The sequence below is a fragment of the Halichoerus grypus genome, chromosome 1, assembly GCF_964656455.1.
Source record: "Halichoerus grypus chromosome 1, mHalGry1.hap1.1, whole genome shotgun sequence".
NCBI classification, from domain to species: Eukaryota; Metazoa; Chordata; class Mammalia; order Carnivora; family Phocidae; genus Halichoerus; species Halichoerus grypus.
The window spans coordinates 191,206,782-191,228,312 of NC_135712.1; the positions used below are offsets into that span (position 1 = coordinate 191,206,782).

Here is a 21,531-nt window from a genome sequence, read left to right on the forward strand (position 1 = left end):
GACTCTTGATTGCGGCTCAGGTATGATCTTAGGGTGGTGAGATTGAGCCCTGTGTTGGGCTCTGTGCTCAGTGGGGAGTCTGCTTCCCTCCTTCTCTCCCTCTGCCCCTCCCCCCGTGCTCTCTCTCTCAAATAAATAAATGCTTTAAAAAAAAAAAAGTTAAATATACACCTACTATATGATCCAACCATTCACTCAGGAAAAAGAGAAAAATATATGTCTACACACAGGCTTGTACAATGTTCATAATAGCTTTATTTGGAAACACCCCAAATGTCATCGACAGAAGAATGTATAAACAAATTATGGTATGTCCATACAATGAAATATTGCTCAGTAATCAGAAGGAGCAAACTGCTGATACACGCAACAAGAACGACAGGCAAAGCATGAAAGGAGACAGACAGAAAGAGTACATACTGTACAATTCCATTTACATGAAGTTCTACACATGCAAACGGAACTACAGCAGCAGAAAGCAGATCACGATTACTTGGGGATGGGAGGGGACAGGAGGGATGGGAGGGGACAGGAAGGATGGGAGGGAGGAATCCCAGAGAGGCTCAAGGAAACTTCTGGGGCTGACCAGGTATGTTCGCTATCTTGGTTATGGTAACAGTTTCCCAATGTGTGTTTGTAGGTGGTATGTACGCGTGTATATCTCAAAACTTAGCAAACTGTACACTTTTTTAAAAAGTCATTTCGAGAGAGACTCAGTATGACTCTTCCTTCAAAGCAAAACTGAGGAAACATGGCACGTGACTGATGTTTAGAACTTGAGATTCTAACCTCAGTTGAGCAGATGAGTCCCTCCTCTTTTCTAAAATACTTGTATATGTTGTGAGATGATCATCAGAGTCTAGCTAACATCTCTTACCATACACGGTGACAAATTTTTTTCTTGTGATAACTTTAAAGATCTACTCTCTTAGCAACTTTCAAATATGCAGTACAGTATCATTAATGATAGTCACCATGCTGTACATTACATCCCCAGGACTACTAATTAAATACCTGGAGTTTTGGGCGCCTGGGTGGCTCAGTTGGTTAAGCGACTGCCTTCGGCTCAGGTCATGATCCTGGAGTCCCTGGATCGAGTCCCGCATCGGGCTCCCTGCTCGGCAGGGAGTCTGCTTCTCCCTCTGACCCTCCCCCCTCTCATGTGCTTGCTCTCTCTCATTCTCTCTCTCTCAAATAAATAAATAAATAAAAATCTTTAAAAATAAATAAATAAATAAATAAATAAATAAATAAATAAATAAATAAATACCTGGAGTTTTGTTTCAGGTATAAAACCTTTTGATCTTCTTCACCCATTTCGCCCACCTCCCAGCCCCTACTTCTGCACCAATCTATTATCTGTATCTATGAGTTTGGGCTTTTTTTTTTTTTTTTTTAAGATTCCACATATAAATGAGATCAGACAGTATTTGTCTTTCTCTGACTTATTTCATGTAGCACAATGCTCCCAAGGTCCATCTGTGCTCTCACAAATAACAAGATTTCCCTCCTGTTGATGGCTGACTTATACACAAACACACACATACACACATATACACACACCACATTATCTTTATCCATTCATCCACCAATACACTTAGGTTGTTTCCATATCTTGGCTATTGTAAATAATGCTGCAATGAACATGGAGGTGCATGTATCTTTTTGAGTTAGTGCTTTCTTTTGCTTTGGATAAATACCCAGAAGTGAAATTGCTGGATCGTATGGTAGTTCTATTTTTAACTTTTTTAGGAACCTCCCTACTGTTTTCCATAGTGGTTGTACCAATTTACAATCCTACCAACAGTGCTTGAGGGCTGCCTCTTCTCCACATCCTTACCAACATTCGTTATTTCTTATCTTTTTGATACTAGACACTGTAACGGATAGAGGGTGATATCTCTTTGTGGTTTTGATTTGCATTTCCCTGATGATGAGTGATGTTTGAGCATGTTTTCATGTACCTGTTGGCCATCTGTAGAAAAAATGTCTTAAGATCCTCTGCCCATTTTTTAATCAGATTGTTTGGACTTTTGCTATTGAGTTGCAGGAGTTATTAACCTCTTATCAGATACATGATTTGCAAATATCTTTTCCCATTCAGTACATGATTTTTTCATTTTGTTGATGGTTTCCTTTGCTGTGCAGAAGCTTTTTAGTTTAATGAAGTCCTACTTATTTTTGTTTTTGTTGCCTTCCAACCGTACACTTTTAAATGTGTCCTTTGTTGTATGTCAATTATACCCCAATAGAGTAATTTTTTAAAAATTAAGTGCTTCTGAGGTCCTATGTTCAGGCGCCTGGGAAACCAGGAACTACCATACCACAAAATGCATGAACTTGATTTTGGCCATAATGCAAAGGTGTTCTTAGAATGCCACTCCCTTAACACTCATTCCACTTCGAACCATCACTTATCTGGGACTTTCACCCACTTTTAAGGACAATGCAAATATTTCAGTAGTCCCCTGAGGTATCTCCTTGCCTTAGACAAAAAGCCATTGACTGGAAGCTCCCAGAGGCAGATGTCTAAAGCTCTCTCTCTGCCTTTGAGAACCCCAAGCCTGCCACGTTCACAAGCAAAGGGAGGGGCCTTACATTCTAAGGTTATTAGCTCAGGAGTTTCAACACATACTGGGGAGTGGGAGGGAGAGATCCTGCTAAGTGTGAATGTCTTTTGTCTTAATATCATCCTGATTGGAATGCCTGGGTGGCTCAGTCGTTTAAGCGTCTGCCTTGGTCTCAGGTCATGATCCCAGGGTCCTGGGACTGAGCCCTGCATCAGGCTCTAAGGAGCCTGCTTCTCCCTCTCCCTCTGCTGCTCCCCCTGCTTGTGCTCTCTCAGTCTCTCTCTGTCAAATGAATGAATAAAATCTTTCAAAAAAAAAATATATCATCCTGACATCTCGAGGACGATCTGTTTTCTTTCTTACAAGCTGGGCCCAAGCTTGTCTTTCAAACAAACAAACAAACAAAATTAAAAAAGTAGGATACTTTTTCCCCCTTCCCTTGGTCAAGTTCATTAATGCATTGTACCAGCATTAAAATGAGACACTTTTTATAAGGGACATATTTCCCACAAATACACAGAAAAAAAGGGGGGGGGACAGAAAGAACAGTATAAGCACCACGCAACTGAAGAAATAAAATGTTACAAAATGTTGAGAGACCCTGCACCCCCCTTCATGGCTGCACCCACCCCCACCCCCTATAGGCAACCACTATCCAAAGTTTGGGGATGGTCATTCCAATGAACATACGTGTATTTCTATTACATATGTAAAACTTTATATATAAACAGTCTCACAGCATAGGTATCTTGGGGCAATTTGCTTTTCCTGCTCAACACTGTTTGCCAAGACTGACCCAGGGTGGTATACTTGGTAATGCCACTGTTGCCTACGTCCATCCTCTTTCTTGGGCCGCCTCTGATTTCAGCCACAGTTACGGCCAGCAGTTCTGTGCCAGCTCAAATCACTCTCGGGGACCACCTACCCACCCAAGCACACACCTTTTCTTTTCCCTTTTTGCCCCAGCAGAGCCAGCGTGCGTGGGCATCCAGCCTGGAAGTTTGAAGAATGAATGCCTCCATCACCGGAGAGCTGGAGCCAGTGCATCTCCAGCTTCCTGTGCTTCTCCAGATGGACAGTTCTAGAAGCATTCTGTATGCTTCTCAGGAGGCCCCAGCAGAACTGAGCCCCGGCTGCACACAGCAGTGACCTTGATAGCTCACCCTACTACCGCTTTCTCCTCCTTCCCTGTCTCACTCACTGTTCCCCTTTCCTGCTTCCTGGGATCACCACCCCTGCAAAAGGCATCTCCATGTGGGTGCAGGTCCTTAGGTCCAGCCCACTCTCAGGAGAACTCAAACTAAGCAGAGTTCCAGTTTATTCACTATGCTCTGTATATTCCATTTTTATTAGCACTATTTATTTTAAAAGAATATGCCCTTTATGATGGAGTGTTACAAGAAACCAAGTTTTTAAGCGATACCTGATGGCAGAGAAATTATCATTAAATGATGGACTACCAAACTGCATACAGTCTGGCTCCTGAGCTATTTATAACGTGTTGTATACATATGTGTAGAGAAAACTGAAAGGGGAGGCTAACAATTCCTTTGTTTTCTCTGGACAGTGAGATTAGAAACAATGTTTCCTCTTTTACTATTTTTATGCAATTTTCCCATTTCTATGCAAAAACATGGATCACTCCTAATGAGGAAAAAACAGTAAGGTCTATATAAATGATATACAGTTGACATCAGAAGGATTCCTACAATGAATGACTCAACCTGGAGAAGGAGGTCTCATAGCAGAAGGAGGCAGGAGGGATCCAGGGGCAAGAAGAGGGTGTGCACATGGCCCCTAGGTACAGAAGAGAGGGACTGAGAAGGTAGAGAGATGGACAAAGAACAACAGGTCCACCCAGCATCCAGCCCCCTTTGCCCTTCCTAGAAGAGTCCTGAGAGGAGTCTAGATTCACCTCTCCCAACAAGACCTCTAGGCCCCCAGGGAAGTGACCCCACCCCCAGTTCTGGGGAAGGCCTCACCGGTCTGAGAGTAATTCATCCCCCTCGCCAAGTACTGGCTCAGAAATCACCACATGGTCCAATTTGGGCCAATGAGACATAAGAAGAGGTCTGTTGCCGGCTTCTGGAAGAGCTGTTCTTGGCTCATAAGGAACCCCCAGGAACTATCTCTTAACCTCGAAGGAACTCTCTGCTATGGGAAACCACAGGGGAATAAATCAGGCTCAGGACTACCGAAACCAAAACAGCAGAGACCTGAAGAACCTGGATCCTTGATGACAGAGCTGCTGGATCCCACAAACCCATCACCCACTCTGTCTGGGCTTGCTGACAGGAGCCAATCAATTTCCTTGTATGCAAGCCAGTTTGGGGTCCCATTCCTGCAGCTGAAAGGATTCTAATTACCCCACCTGCCCCCTCGAAGGCTCTTCTTGCTGTCCGTCTCATCCTGCTTTAACCCATACACAGTGTCATGGGGTCATGGCGCCCTTTGTCCCAAACCTCAGATCCCTTCTGAATGTCCTGATGCCAATCAGCATGATCTAACCAAACCCCAAACCTGACATCCCCCTTCACCTCATTCACTACCAGCTTAGAGTAATAAACACCTGAGCCTTTCAATCAGAGAATTGTGGGATTACCTGTTAGCGCTTCCTAAATACTTCCCATGCGGCAAGTACTTTACAAAATTTAGCTCATTAAATCTTCACACCCACTCTTTCAAGCAGAAACCATGATTATCCCCAGTTTACAGGTGAGAACACCGAGCACAGAAGCTCCAGAGAAATCCTGTAACTCAATCCTAGGTCACAGAGTAAGTCCCAGATTCAACCCCAGAGCTGCCTGACACCCCAGTCCTCATTTTTTTAAGATTTTATTTATTTGAGAGAGAGCACACGAGAGTGCGTGGAGAGGGCGAGGGGCAGAGGGTGAAGCCGACTCCCCACTGAGCAGGGAGCTGGATGTGGGGCTTGTGGGGCTCAATGCCAAGACCCTGGGATCATGACCCGAGCCAACGGCAGATGTTTTAACTGACTGAGCCACCCAGGTGCCCCCCAGTCCTCATTTTTAACCACAACTTACCTCCTCCCAGAAACCCAAGAGAAGCACGTGTTGCCCTTGGCTGGCAGATGGACAGAATAATCAGACTCAGCCTCAACTCCACTACCTCAAAAAATTCCATTCATTCTTGGACACTAGCCGGAGGCATTTCAAAGGTCCAATCTTGGGGTGTATCTTGCCTGCAGAAACTACAGGACATGCTAATCTGAGGGGGAAAAAGTCATGTTGTAAAGAGCATATCAGGACATCTTGTTTTTAGCTATTTACAGTGGACATGGACTCCAAAAGAGCTTAAAACTCAAATCAGGCTTTAGGGAACTAAGGTTGGTTACCACCACATAAAGTGTTAAGATGGATCATTCTCTTGGGGCACCTGGGTGGCTCAGTCGGTTAAGCATCTGCCTTCATTCAGCTCAGGTGGTGATCGTAGGGTCCTGGGATGGAGCCCCACAGTGGGGCTCCCTGCTCAGCAGGAAGTCTGCTTCTCCCTCTCCTCTGCCCCTCCCCCCTCATTTCTTGTGCTCTCTCTTGCTCTCTCTCTCTCTCTCTCAAATAAGTAACAGCTTAAAAAAAAGATGGATCATTCTCTTAACACCATAAGAACAACAATGATAGAACTTTAATATATTGTTTCTCTCTAGAATCATTCTGGACTGAAGTGGGTTTATTGTTCATTCAAAAAAAATTCAAATCAGGACGCCTGGGTAGCTCAGTTGGTTAAGCGACTGCCTTCAGCTCGGGTCATGATCCTGGAGTCCCGGGATCGAGTCCCGCATCGGGCTCCCTGCTAAGCAGGGAGTCTGCTTCTCCCTCTGACCCTTCCCTCTCTCATGTGCGCACTCTCTCTCTCTCATTCTCTCTCTCTCAAATAAATAAAATCTTAAAAAAAAAAAAAATTAAAATTAAAAGAATCATTTTCTTCTTAGAAATCATTTTCTAAGCTTTTATTTGTAAAAGACCCCTATAGGCATGACAGAACTTAGTTTTGCGATTTTCTTACTAAAACTTCTGTGGCCTGCCCTGCTCTTCACTAACTTCATTAACGTCTCCTTATGACCCCACCTTACGCCCTCAGTGAGCCCCCTGAGACAGGTGACCAAGCCCCAGTCCCCTCTGTCCTCCTAGCCACTAGCCCAGCTCCTGGCACAGATCCTGGCACACGATGAACGCTCGACAAGTATTCATTAAACAAAGCATCTACTTGGAGCTATCGGCGACCCTCTATCAGTCCCTTTGCATCACTGAGACAACATTACTCTCTTTCCAATTCTTTCTCAGTCCTCTGACTAGGTGAGTGAGAAAGGCTCAGTGTGGTGCTAGGTTACTCGGAACACCGATAGCTCGCTGGCTAATTTTCCTTTTTAACCAAAAGAGTAGGCCTCCCGCTGAGAACAGGCAACGATGCTAGCCAGAATTTAGTAACACTGCTTTGGGTTTATTTATGGTTACCCCGATTTACCTAGTGACACTGCTCTTTTGTTATGACAGTGACACAAGTCTCCTTTTCAAATGCATTTGTTTTAAGTGAGTCAACCACAGGGGGGAGAAATGTTAAGCAGAAACGAAACAGAGGCAGCCACGGGATAGAGCAAAAATAATACAAGTGACTCCTTTACGAATGACTGAAATTTGGGAAACACAGACCTGGGTCCAGTTCTCCCCTTTTACCGAAAGGGAAATCGGCCGAGAGAGAGAGAGAGAGAGAGAGAGAGAGAGAGAGAGAGAGGCAGAGCCTCTCTCCATGGCCCCAGTGATGATGGAAACAGGCCCAGGTCTGCCTGGGGCGCCCGATCTTGCCAAATCCAGCTTGCTCTGGGCCTTTCCCAGGACTGAAAAGCAGTGAACACCTGCTGATCTTATTGATAACGCCTGATGGTCAACTTCAATAGCTCACAAAACAAAAGCCATTGTGCAAGTGTTTAAATTTTTGCCCTGTCACATGGAAACAGTGCCCAGGCTGACTAATTTCTTCCCGTCATTAAAACGCAAAGATCTGCATTAGTCATCACTCAAGTATCACCCCCACAAATGCTACCTCTGGGAAAGGTGCTGGGTGTTCCCTGCCCCCAAGAGAGACAATCTAAAAATGACACGCCCCTCAAAGGGACGCAGCATTAGGGATCTGGCCCAAGCAGGGAAAGCGCAGAGAGCCTTGTACCCAAGGAGCAACAGAAGGAAGCAGGTAGTTACACGACACGTGCACAGATCCCACCCCCCACCCCACCCCCGCCCCGGCCTGGCAGGGCTCAGGCTAGTGGACGCATGAAAAGAACTGGGAATGACGCCCCGCCCCCCCCCGCCTCCCCCACCGCACAACCTCCCACATCCTTCTAGACTCAGGAGCCACAGAATCGGCGCTTGTCAATCTCCTCCAGTCCCCTAACAACCCTGATGCTGTTTGTCCAGGGTGTGACCCCAGGATTCCAGTTTCCAAGTACTACTGTAAAAATATTGTCACTAGCGCCGGGCATGGAGTTTGGGCAGTGCTGGGTTTCAGACCACACCCAGGGCAGCCAGAATCTTGGCAGGAAGCCCCACCATGATCGCAGGTATCAAAGGGCCAGGACTAGAAGGGAGAGAAAACAGTGCCCAGGGCCGAGGCAGGGCCAGGCCTGGCTGGAAGAAGGCAGTCGGTACACACCCCTTTGCTCCAGATTGAAAGTACACCAGGCAGGGAGTGCCGTCCCATCTCCAGCATGGCTGCTTCCTCTTCGTCCTCCTCAAGTGAGCCCTGAAAAGCGTGGGTGGGAGGTGTGGGGCTTTATAGGGATAATGCCGATGCCAGCATCTCAAGAGCAGTGGCTATCAATTACCGGCCACTGCCCATGACCAGGAGTGGGGCGAAGGGCTTCAGATGCACATTCTCTTTATGCCTTATAAGGCAGAGCATTTTATTTTATTTTATTTTTTTAAAGATTTTATTTATTTATTTGCTAGAGAGGGAGCGAGCACAAGCAGGGGGAGCGGGAGAGGGGAAGCAGGCTCCCCACTGAGCAGGGAGCCCGATGTGGGATTCGATCCCAGCACCCTGGGATCATGACCTGAGCCGAAGGCAGACACTTAACCCACTGAGCCACCCAGGCGTCCCCAAGACAAGAGCATTTTATTATCACATTCTACATATGGAAGACAGGCTCCTAGAGGCGACACAGCTTGCTGGGGTCAGCCAGCTCCCAAGGGTCAGAGCCGAGGCTCAGACCCACCAGCAAGTGCCTCACCCGGATGGTGTCACAGCCGCTTCCGTAAGGGCAAAACCAGGAAAGAAATGGGAGTGAATCTAAGAGACAAGGATTAAAGAAGAAAAGGAAAGGCAAAAAAGCTAGTTAAAACAACAGATCCATTCGCCAAACAGGACAAAAGGGAAAGTGGGGGGGATGATATCAGGAATAGTTTCTATCCTTAAAGGAAGCTTGGCCGGAAGATCAGGAAGTGCCTCTAGCCCGTGGTTCCTGCCCAGCAGTTACTCAAAAACTCAGGTCACTTCTTCTAAAAGCAGCCCACTAGGTATGAGGTACCTTTGACCAATTTCTGGGAGTATCCCCACCCACCCTCTCCCCTTCCAAGATAATCAGGTCACTTCCACCACAGGTCAAGGAAGGACAAGGGGGAGGAGGAGGGCAAAGACCACCATTCACGGGGCATGTATTATGTGCCACGTGCTTTGTAAGGATTGTGTCATTTAATCTTCAACAACAGCAACAGCTGGGGCACTATGACAGCCTGGGATACTGAACCTCAGAGAGGTCAAGCAACCTGCCCTGAGTCTCCCAGCCAGTCAGTGGCAGGGTCTAACTGACCCACAGTCTCAGGCACACTCAGGAACATAGTTCAGTCTGTATCTGGAACTGGTTTCATTCCCTTTCCTTGGCTTCGAACAAGGGTAAAACAGATGATTCCATGGACCTGGTGTCCTGAGGGCTGTTGAGAAAATGTTTCAGAAACACCAATACCATGAAGACCTTAGGGCTGTATTATAATATTCAGACCTCTAAAAATTCCCAGATGAGCAAGGGTGAACCAAGCTGCCAACTACACTCTGTTAGGCTCATATTGGAGACACTGAAATTGCTAATGGAGCTGAGCAGCTAAAAAGTAGATGAATTTCCATGCTGGGCTTCACCACGAGACAAGAGGCATCCTGGTTACCAAACATAATAACTATTATTAAGAGACCCTGGCAGTCCCAATAAAAGTTGGTCCTAAAAACTTTTAAGAGACAGAAAGTAGCTGGAACACCCCCACTCTGTGGTTGACCATAACATATTTCTAGACCAAGGGAGACTTGCAACCCATGAGCCTCAACCAAGACCTCCAATTTTAATGCTGGCCCCGGCTCTGCAGTAACTCAATGATGAATCTTGTTACAACCATCAGTATGATCAAAATGATTTCACAAAACATTCCCAGTCCAGTCTCTTTCCTCCTGAGAAAATGCAATCCCCTTTTCCCATTCTGATCAAAAGGCAGCTGTTATGCAGAAGTCCCTGAAAGTAGAAAAAGATTTGTTAAGATTCTCCACAGGTGATGTGGGGTTTTTTTCCTCTGTATTTCTCTATGTTCTTGCAATTTTCTTACAGTAGCTACAAACACAACTTTTTAATATAGAAAAATACTTAGAAGTGAATTTTGAAGACCATGCTGATGGCTTTCCTTTGAGGTAAAGGTCTGACTCATAGTCAGCCACATACTCAGTGGCTGATCTGGGATGTGCCTCCGTTTCCTCATCTGTATAATGGGGATTACAACATTAACTACATCCCAGGGTTGCAATTAGGCTTCATTTAGCTATTAGTGAAAAGCATCTATCACAATTTTCTGGTACTGGTAGGTGCTCAATATATATTCGCTATTATTAATGAAACTAGTACTATGATTATAGTGACTCTCAGTGGTTTCCGTTTATATTCATTTTCTGAGCCTTGGAAAAGGCCTTATTAACTCTAACAGCTTAAGCAAATCATAGATGTTCAGAGAATGACAATGAAGGGCTGAATTCTTTCCGTTCAGCATCACTGTCCCCCAAATGAGGTGTTCTACTGGGACCCCAGACCCAGAGGTCCACTACACAAAATTCCTGTCCCGCTCCTGGCTGCAAAGGCCCCTATTTTGCATTTCTGAAAGCAAATATATTGCAGAGAAATCAATGTACCAGACTTATTATCCAACCCATCTATGCTAGAGGCTGTATATTTATTCAGTAACTTATTATATTCCTACTAGGTGCCATGCCCAGAGCCACAGAGGCGAACAAGAGATTCAACACCTGCCCCTAGAGCAGAGGTGATCCAGTGGGAGAGCGAAACAGGCAAGTCAGGAGACCTATGAGGCTCAGGAAGCTACGAAATGAAATGGCACAGGGCAGGAGAGGAGCCTCAGGTGTCCAGGAGGGCCTCGAGCCCGCCCGACCTCAGATGTGACTTCCCACGGGTGTCAGACAAGAGTGCCCAGAAAAAGGGATGGGAGAGGTAATTATGGGGAGGGACGCATGCCCGGCGGGAAGCGTAACGTGACACCTGGACCAGGACGCCCGCACAGGAGAGGCATTCCCCAGGTGCCAGCTTGCCTCCTCTAGTGCAGATAAGGAACAGGACAAGCCACTGCGCCGGTGCTTGCCGGCCAAGAGCCCCAAGGCTCCTGCTCTCCGCACAATGTCTGGGTTCTGCCCCAGGACGGCTGCAAGCTCCAGAGAGGCCCCCTGTCCCCCCAGGAGCACTCCCTTGGTCTTCCAGCCTCTACGTCTTCTGACAAGGAATCTTATAAACAGAACCCAGAACTCTGCTCAATTAACAGAATGGCCAAGTCACAAAGAGGCTTTTAGGCCCGAGCCTGAAGACCCCAGCACCTTTGGTCCCCTGGAGGGTGGCACCTAGTTCCCCCCACCTCTGGCCTGCTTTACCCCACCGAGGGAACAAATCGCTTTGTTCTTGAGAAGAGGCCCCAGGCCCAGCCATGCTCCCACCAGACTGGAAAATGCCAAATAATTCTTGTTTCCCTAGAATATCTGGTAAATCACTTCAGGGAGGTGCAGGGAAATCAGGGTGATTCACACAAGCAGTGCAGTACCAGCATGATAAGAACTTGATTATTTTCTTGGGGGCAGGAGGGGCGATGGAGGAATCTGATTTTAGCCACCGAGAATCTTTTCGTACCCCAGCCTCCACGGGAGGCCTGCTTCTGCCTCGAGTCACAAGCAGCATGAGGCCGAAAGGAACACCATTCTTGTTTGCAGAAGGAAAGCCAACCGCTGCTTGCCTTTCTAACCTTAAAATCTGAATTTATGGGCCGCAGCAAATTTACATATCCCGGCCACGAATCCCCACCCATTTCCCTATAGCTCAAAAGCCAAAATTCCACACTGTGTTCTCGTTGTATCAAACGGAAATTCCAGCGAAGTTGTCTGGCATGGCAAAAGCTGACCAGCCTTACGAAAATACCCAGAAAGGTGACCCGTTTAGTCAAAAGAGCTTTCAGATCTCCATGAGAAAAGGAATTCATGCCAGCATAAAGGGCCTTCAGAGAGGGAGAACAGGAGTGTTGTGTTAACGCCCAGACCTTGCAACAAAGCAGCGCGGCGATTTCTGGGGAGGCTGAGCACTGAGTAGGCCATCCACAGCAGCCTCCTCTCTCAGGACTGCTGCAGGAGACATCCTTGGAGACACAAGTTCAGCTCCGGAGCAGCTTGGCAGACTACGCTACCCAGCCAGGGGCCTACCCACAAGGCTCCCCAAGGAGGAGCCGGGAGCTGCTGGCTTGTACCAGGGCAGCCAGACTGATAAAGGCCAAATGCCAGCCAGGAAAGAGAGGTTCTGCTCAGCAGCAATCACAACCCCAAATGCCCTCCCGCCGGTTAATGTTTAAAGGGTAGCAGAAGGAAAGGATGTGGCGTGAGGCCATTTCTGAGAGTGCACAATTGCACCAACGGGGACTGTGACCAGAGATCGCCCAACACAGCTGTGTCTCCACAGACACCCCCATGCCCCCCAAGGGGTGGGCACTGCGAGCCCCACAGGACTGCAACCAGGGGCACCTCCTCCTCACCTCTGGCTTCTAGGCCCCACCAGGAAAGCCCTGCCTGGCCGCCCAAAGCAGCCTTCAGCTGGTCCCCACTGTCCGAACCCTGCCCCTGGGAACCAAACAAAGGCAGGGAAAGAACTAGAGGTGCCCCCAGAACTGAAGAGGAGGCCCCAATTAAAGCTCAACGGTGCTGGAAGGGGCAAGGCAAATGGGCCCAAAAAAGTTGTTTTATTAGAGAAGAACATTTCATTAGCACATTCATGAAGGTCAAGTGAGTCAAGTTGCAAGCAAAATAGAAATGAACAGAAATAAAGCTGCAGAAACTCTCTCACTACAGTATATCTATTTTACTTTTAAGTGTGAAACCAAACTTTGAGATAAAAAAAAAATACTTGACAGTTTGGTGCAGGCAAGCATCATGCCTGGCTTGTGCAGGGAGGCTGATGTGGGCCTCAGTTTTCTCATCTGCAAAATGGAAATAAATACAAAGCCACTCACTTTGCAGGGTTCATGATGAGGATGAGAAGCAATAAAGGTAAGGCACTCAGGACCAAGCTTAGCAGACAGCAGGCACAGGAATGCACTAGACATCCTGTTCGAGGATGCGTGTGCACACCTCAACATTCAGTACACAGATGTCTCATCAGCGTGGATCCTTGAAAAAGCCAAGGAATATGCAGGGGGAAGACAAGCGTTCTCCTTACCAACCCATCTCTCTAGGCCAGGTTGTGATGACGAGGGAAAGGAGGAAGTCAGATGCTCTGTCAAAATAATTCAAACCTAAAACCAGACTTGGCTAAGTGAAAAACCAAACTGCTTGTCTGCTTCTTTTTTTTTTTTTAATTTTTTTATTGTTATGTTAATCCCCATACATTACATCATTAGTTTTAGATATAGTGTTCCATGATTCATTGTTTGTGCATAATACCCAGTGCTCCATGCAGAACGTGCCCTCCTCAATACCCATCACCAGGCTAACCCATCCTCCCACCCCCCTCCCCTCTAGAACCCTCAGTTTGTTTTTCAGAGTCCATTGTCTCTCATGGTTCTTCTTGCTTGTCTGCTTCTAGTACAAGAAAATCTTAACCAAGGACATTCTACTGCACAGCGACTGGTCAAAGGGGGATCGGGGAAGTTAAAAGTTCTTTGGTATGTTTTGTATCCAGACAATGGGTGTAAGTAAAACGCCACCAAAATTTTTTTTAGAACTGAACAGTTTGCAGAAGAGTTACAGCAACTATCTACAACGTATCAAATGAATAGTATTTAAGGCAAGTGCTGTAAGGCTCTTAGAAGAAAGGCAGCACCGATGTATAGCTCAATATGATTTTGAAAAAGAGAAATCATGATACTAAGTAGGCAGAATTAAAATACCCAACAGTTCCATCCTTCATACCGTATATAACTACTCTCACGTACCACTTTATCATTTTAATATAAAGAGAACCATTTGCTTTCCTAATCATCTTTCCCAAAAAACTCTCTCCCTAGAACATGGACTCAATTTCCCAAGAAAAGTGAGCAAGGCACTTAAACGCTGCAAGGCCACTTTCCAAGCCCCAGCAGAGGGAAGTGCTGTTGTTTATTATACAGTAACCCGAGCCAATCTGGTGATTACTGAGCATGTTTAATGGATAACTAGATTTACAAGAGTAACGTAAGGTGGCTTCTAGTAGAATGTCATGAAAGGCAATTTTCATCATTGTAAGAGCAGGAAATAGCACGCAGTTAGACTGAAATGGCTCATTCCATTGGGTTTATTCATTCGGTTCAACTTGTTGGGGGAAGGGGATAGAATTAATAGATCCACCTCCTTAACTGAGGATAACTAAAGATCAAAACTAAATGCAGAATAGCATCAAAAAAGGGGGTAGGGGGATGAAATGTAGAAACCGGCCCTCAGGGGACTCCAAATAGGGCCTCCACAAGGGCGCACAAGATAATCCACTAGAACACAGGAAAAACCAGATCTTATATTTGGATTTGTCCTCTAAAAAGACACTAAGCTTTACTAATATTTGATATACAGGCTGACAATAATATATGTATATAGCTTGTAAATTTGCATATATGAGAGAGGGGCACATTAAAATTGTTTAACTGATAGGAACGACTGCAGTCCCGGTCAAGACAGCCCCAGATCAGATGATCCCTTTCCACTGGGTTCCCCTACCCCACGCCAAGCACCCTCGAGGAAGATGCCCGGTTGGCAGGCTCCAGCTCAGAAGGCCCTTTGTGCCTACCTCTGTGCCACCCACCCCTCTGACCTCACCTGACAAACTCTTCCGCTGTGCCTCACTCGGCTCGTTGTCTGTTCACCTGCCTAATTCTAGTCAGGCTTTAGGTCCCAGCTTAACGGCCCCTCCCTCCAGGGAGTCCTCCAGACTACCCACCCCAGCCTGAGGGAAGTTACTCCTCCCCCCACCCCCACCCCCCCCAGAAAGCTTGCCATCTTGACCCTCACTACCCACAGTGTGGAGAGCATCACTGGGATGCTCTGCTGGGAGAGCAGCAACTGGGAGCCGGGTGGAAGGAAAGAAGCTCAGCCTTCACACCTGACCTGCTCAGTCAGACCTAATTTTTAACAAAGTCCCCAGGAGATCTGAGTGTGCTTGACGGTTTGAGAAGGACCCTCCCTGGTTACTCTCTCCTCTGCACTGAGCAGTGTATGAGGCAAGCGAGGGACCTGACTCTCATTATTCCTGTGGCCCTAGCACCAGCTGGTCTTTCCTATATTTACTGAATGAGGAAAGGAAGAAAGGATCTTAAGGAGGCATCTTCATCAGAGGTTCCAAGGTTGGCGGAAGGGACTATCTAACACGCCTGATGACAGCAGTAGGACTGGCCAGGGAGTAGATGGAAAACGAGACCAAGTCCTAGATTTGGCTTCAGAAGCACATTAATATTAATAATGATAATGCCAGGGCACCTGGGTGGCTCAGTTGTTAAGCGTCTGCCTTTGGCTCAGGTCATGATCCCAGGGTCCTGGGATCGAGTCCCACATCGGGCTCCCTGCTCGGCAGGAAGCCTGCTTCTCCCTCTCCCACTCCCCCTGCTTGTGTTCCTGCTCTCGCTATCTCTCTCTCTGTCAAATAAATAAATAAAATCTTAAAAAAAAAAAAATAATAATGATAATGCCAGCACTGTGCTATAAACATATAATGCTCTCAGCAACTAAGATAGGAACTATTATTCTCCACTGTACAGATGGGGGAAACTGAGGCTCACAAAGGTGAAGGCAGTGGACCAGGGTTGCACAGCTGTTAGGGTGAGAGTGGGGCTTAGCATGCTGGCCATCTAGCTTCAGGCCCATACCCTAAACCATCCACCTGGACCCCGTTTAACCTAGTATGTGCTGACCCGGAGGCCGTTTATAGAGAAAGCAGGATGACGTGGTACCCTGGCCACGAAGCCACGGCAAGCAGGACCCAAAGGCTCTAAGCCTGAGCATCCGCTGCGCAACGAGCAGGGCAGCCATCCTCAACTACCCTGCGCATCCGCCTCACCGCACAGACCCAGGATCCGGGCAAGGAGGGGAGGGGGAGGGCCCAGGGGACATAATCTGGTTCCAAATCAAAGCCCTCCTTCAGCACAGACTCTCCAAGAACGAAGGCAGCTGCTGCCTGGCACCCTGGGCCGGGCCGCAGAGCCCAACTGCCATCTGGAAGTGATTTGGCCCAGAGATTCCTGAACGGGGTGGAAGGCTGGAATGACCAGCCGCCCCGTGCTCCAGTCCGGGTCTCAGAAACAAAGCCGGTATGAATGGGCCCCAGAGGCGGCCGTAACATAACCAGGGGCCCTCCCCTTCCAAGGAGGCCAGTCCACAGCCCTATTATAGCAAAGCAGCAGCGACAGGAGCCAACGGAGCTGGTCTCCCCAGTGCGGCACCGATTTTAAACGTCCTTTCACTGTGTAAACCCTCCAGCAATGAATTCTGAGACTACTACTGGACGGCACCGTATTTATTTAGTAAACACTCACACAGCACTTACTATGTGCCACAAACTTTTCCAAACATTTTTAAAAATATTAAGTTCTTTAATTTTTATAACCACCTTTGTAAGGAGGTAGTTATCACCCCCATTTTAGTGAGAAGGAAAGCAAGGCGCAGAAGCTTCTTAATGGCTACTTAGTGGCAAGTGGGATTTGAACCAAGAATCTTTGCTCTGAACTACTACAAGAGCCCCATCTCATTCTGTGTTACTTTGTTGCAAATGGCCCAGACCTTGTTAATTCTGAGGTCGCTTGCCACTTTGCTACTTTTAAAACATTGTCTACTACCTTTGCCTAAAAGACTCACTGGCATTTGCTAGGTAGTTCAGGAAAGAACTTGATTTAGGATTACGGTATTTGTACGTGATTTTGGTGTGGGCGGGACAACAGGAAGGAAAAGGGGCTGAGTCCCGTGGTGACCCACCACCCTGGAAACCCTGCCCAGTGACCCAAGGTCTTGGGAACACACACCCACACCCACCCGCCTGCTCTGGGGCACTGGCCTGGCACAGGCACCTTAAGTAAACATTAGGGTCAGACCGCATCCTCTGAAAATGAAAGAATTCCTTTTTCTAAAGGATCAAACCAAAACACACCACCCAAACGTCTAGGCAGACTTGATTGTCATTCTTGGGCTGGGAGACCCCTTTCTCTCCAAGTTGGCCGAGCTGCCCAGTGTCAAAAAGGTTTTTGGAAAAACAAGTAAATAAAACTGCCAACTCCTGGCAGGCAACTAGGATTAAAAATGCTGGGGCCTCGCTATGCACGCCCAAGACAGAACAAGAAACTGAAGAAACTCTTCAACGCTTGGATGCAGCCTAGAATGGGCCCACCTTACAACAACTCACAAATGTGAATCCACAGCCAGAACTGTCTTTCAGTGGCTTCTAGGCAGAAAAGCCCGTCCTCTGGCAGCTTCTGACCATCTCCTGTCTCAGAGCTGGGCGCCAGTACACAACTCTTCTGATTTCAGTAATGTGCATTGTTGGAAGTTATCCAAAGTCCACAAAACGCTGTATTCATTCAAAGATACCTTCCCAGATTCTGGAGTAAAACACCATCCACTAAGTAGCAGGAAATACCACCTCCCCCCCTCCCCCAACCAGTGAGCACAGGGCAGCCATTCCCTCAACAAGTTGACCTTGATGCAAGATGCAAACTGATTCTGCTCACCTCCTGACATGACGCTCATCTCAGGAGACCCTCATCCTGTCACTCACCTAAAGTCTGGAGATTGCCCAAGACCAGAGGCTCAAAGTGTGGGTGCCCAGCTGCCACCTCAACATCCCAGACTTGCAAAACTGGCTGTTAACAGGGGCTCTCTGGTTAGGGGAGAGGGGCTGTGTTTTACTCATTTCTGCCACTGAAAAGCAGGTCTGTTAAGGGTCAATTTCACAACAGGACAGGCCTGGCCTTCAGTCACCACTTACTAGCTGGGTGACCTCTGCAAGTTATTTCACTCCTGTTTCCTCATCTTTCAGTGGATATCATAATACTAACAACCACCGCAGAAATAACAGCAACCATGTTCTAAGCACTTGGGCAGAACTAGGGCAAGCCCTTTACCCTCCCAGTGACTTGCTGAAGCAGATCGTTGTGTAGACAAGAAAACCAAATCTTGAGGATTCAACGTGGTGATCAATGGGATGATGAACAGAACACGCTGAACACCAAACTACAGCCAGTGTCTTTGCCAGCACAATGCAACACGGCTGGAATACGTGAACTGAAGTCCAAGCTGCATGTGACTTCCCCCCAGGGGCAGGGGGGAGAGGCCTCAGGCATCACCCCCACAGGAGTTCTGGCCCTCAGGCAAGTCTCCCTCCAGGCTCTAGAGGTTGGAAAACCTGTTCACAGTGAGATGTTTCCAGAGAGCAACAAGACAGCCAATGACAGGAGCCATAAATGTGGCCACTCTTTGACCCAGGCATGCCACTTTGGGGAATATCATCCAAGAAATCATTTAAAAGGAGAAAATAAAATAAAACAATGCAGCCTGTGGTGGGAAGAGGTCCACAGCAAGAAGTTGCCAATAGCCCACGGGCCCACAACCAGAGAAGGGGAGGCTAAGCCCTGGAATGTCAGGACAATGGAAGATGCTATGGCCTGGGTGAGTTCAGGAATGAAAACCATGAGGGTTGAGTAGAAAGATGGGACCAGATGAAGTCTAGAATGAGGCCCCCAAGTTCAGGGCACTGATGGGAAACCATGGTGCAAGCAGCTGCAGCTTCTGTAAACAGTTGGTAAATTAGGCAGTCCGGGATTGTCTGGTGCTGTGGAGAAAAGTCCCAGCAGCCACAACCACCACCCTTTCTTCCTATCACAGAAGTCACCATAAGGCCTGGTTTTCTCAGGAAGAGACCCCAGACCCAGGCGTGGGTCAGCTCCTCCGGCAAGACGCTCCCCTGGCAGAACACACACACAATGTAGATGCACACACTTTCTCTAGACACCCATGCCGTGTACACACTACATGCTCTATACATATATGCTGTGTATACATACATACTCTACACACATACAAGTGCACACACACACACACACACACTATACACCCCTTGCCCCTCCTGTCACAGCCCACACCCTCAGCAGCCTTGTGACCCTCCTGGAAACTTTCAATTAGCCCAGGTCATAGTGGGGACTTGACCCTCATTCTCTCTCCCAGCTCTGGGGAGAGGAACCCGACACCAACTCCCTCCCTCTCTCAGGAAGACCCTGGTGTGGGGAAAGCAAGGAGAGGAATGCAAAGTCTCCTTTCATTGTACCCACTTCCTTCAATTCTCAGCTAGACCCTTCCTACTTCCATGACCTTGGGCACGTCAATTAACCCTCTGGACCCCCTCTGCCTGTAAAATAGGTCTAAGGACACCCCAACTGGCGGGATGTGTAAGGACTGAGAACTTGGAAGGCTGTGGGCACACAGCGCGCACTAGTATGGGCTCTCTACAAAACAGTAGTTACTATACCACCACTGCCCCTAAATGGTCACTTCTACTCAGAGCTGGCTCACCCCGAGGCACCCGGCCAGAGCTGAGCTGGGAGCGGAGGGAGCGAGGAGGACACACCCCCACGACACCCCTTCCCACTTCGGGGCCCACACTCAAGCCCGAGACGGCAGGGGAGGGTACCAGGTGCCCGTCCCCACCTGGGCGGCGAGGCCCCAGGCTCCCAGAGCATTCCCTCCCCAGGTCTCCCGGAGGGCGTCCGAGCCAACGCCCGTTCGTCGGACGCTGGGCGCATCGGCGTGGGCGCAGCGGGGCTAACGCTTCGGGGAGCATCTGACCATGGAACCCCACTTCCATGGACCGCGGACCAGAGGTTTCCAGCACCCCGCAGAGGCACCCCGGGTGCGGCGAAATGCCACAGCCCCACCTCTCCCCGTGCAGCCCCAACCCAAGCCCAGGACCCACAGCCCCCCAAGGACGCATGGCGAGGCGCAGGGCGGGAAGCTATCATACGAAGTCCTAGCCCAGGAAAAAGCACCGGGAAGGGGGCCTAGGTCTCCGGCGTCCCCACCCCCCTGGAGGACAACGCCCCCCGCCTCAGCGCCCACACCCAACCCTCAGCTCCTGGGCGCTGTAGGGGAGCGCGGCAGGGGGCCCTAGCCTTCCCCCCCCCCCGCCTCCCCCCCCCGGCGCACGCGCGGGGACCGGAGGGTACACCGCGGCGCCTGGCCGAGCCAGGGCACTCACCGATGGACACGAGCTTGATGCTCTCACGGTCCAGAAACTCGAGCGCCACGGACACGTTCTCCAGCTGCATCTGGCGGAAGGTGGGCCGCTGGTGGTACTTGCGGTACATGCGCTTCTGGCTGAGCACCTCGAGCAGCGCGATGAGCCGCAATCCATCGCTCAGGTCGGTCTGCAGGTTCCCAATGCGTTTGTTCACGCACTTGAGGTGCTCGTTGCACCAACGCGTGAAGGTGTTCTGCTGGATCTTCTTCCACGGCGCGTCCTCCGCCAGGTCCTTCTCGGTTACCGGCATTCTGGCGGCAGGGAGAGCGTAATGCGCAGCGACTGCCGGGGACTGGCGTAGGGAGGCCCAAGGGCCCGGGTAGCGAGAACCAAAGCGGAGCGGGAGCGGGGCTCGAACTCGCTGCTTCTGGAGCCGCGACCCGGACTGCTCTGCGGCCGCCTGTCCGTGGCCGCGCGAGGCGTCTGGACCGGCGCCTGCGCACTGAGCCGACCCGCCCCCGAGGCCCCGCCCCGTCCCAGCCCTTCGGCGGGAGTTCCCGGGCCACGCTCGCCCCCTGCGGTCCTAAGCGTGCACTGCACCCGCGGCCTCCAAGGCGTCCCGGGACCCCGCGCTCTGTGCTCTCCACCTAAGCGAAAGGAAGCCAGTGGGGAGACTTTGGCTTAAGGATCAGATCATGGTCCAGGTCCCGGTTCCGGTCCCGGAATAGGGGACGTGCAGAGGTAGGACAGGATGGACAGGGGCGGTGGCGGCGTGGGTCATGGGGGAGGGAAAGGGGGGGAAGTTCCACCTATAGGTTCAGTGGCTCCTGCTTTGTAGCCAGGCACGGTGTTAGGCAGTGGAGGACACCGTGAAGGAATGGACATTTTACTCTTCGTATTAATTAAACTCATGTGAATTACACTATTATCATTCGAAGCATTTATTGAGTGCCTACTGCGTGCGAGGCCCTCTTAGCACCTAAGAACTAATATAAATAAGACAATTATTCCTAGACCTTGAGGAATTGCTAGAGTAATGGGAGAGAAAAATACAGTTCAGCTATCACAAACAGCTTAGGAGTAGTAATAGAAATGAACAATGGGGCACCCGGCTGGCTCAGTCAGTAGGGCACGCGACCCTTGATCTCGGGGTTGTGAGTTCGAGCCCCATATTGGGTGTAGAGATTACTTAAAAATAAAAGCTTTTAAAAAACCAAAACAGTAATTTGCACAGTGTATATCAGTTTCCCAATGCTG

The 21,531-nt window shown here is 48.9% G+C and overlaps 1 protein-coding gene across 6 annotated transcripts in view; it reads right to left on the reverse strand.

Annotated features, from left to right (window-relative positions):
• Positions 1-20,765, reverse strand: part of FLNB (filamin B) — a 140,134-nt gene extending 119,369 nt beyond the window's left edge. For 4 of the 6 annotated variants that reach the window (XM_078076803.1, XM_078076798.1, XM_078076794.1 and 1 more), the window contains exon 1: positions 20,293-20,764. In XM_078076803.1, coding sequence (XP_077932929.1) covers positions 20,293-20,584 — 292 coding nt within the window. In that variant the 5' untranslated portion in view covers positions 20,585-20,764. Of the gene's footprint in view, positions 1-20,292 lie in introns of all 6 variants that reach the window. The other 2 variants (XM_078076778.1, XM_078076771.1) reach the window with 1 other exon arrangement.
• Between the last annotated feature and the right edge of the window lie 766 nt (positions 20,766-21,531).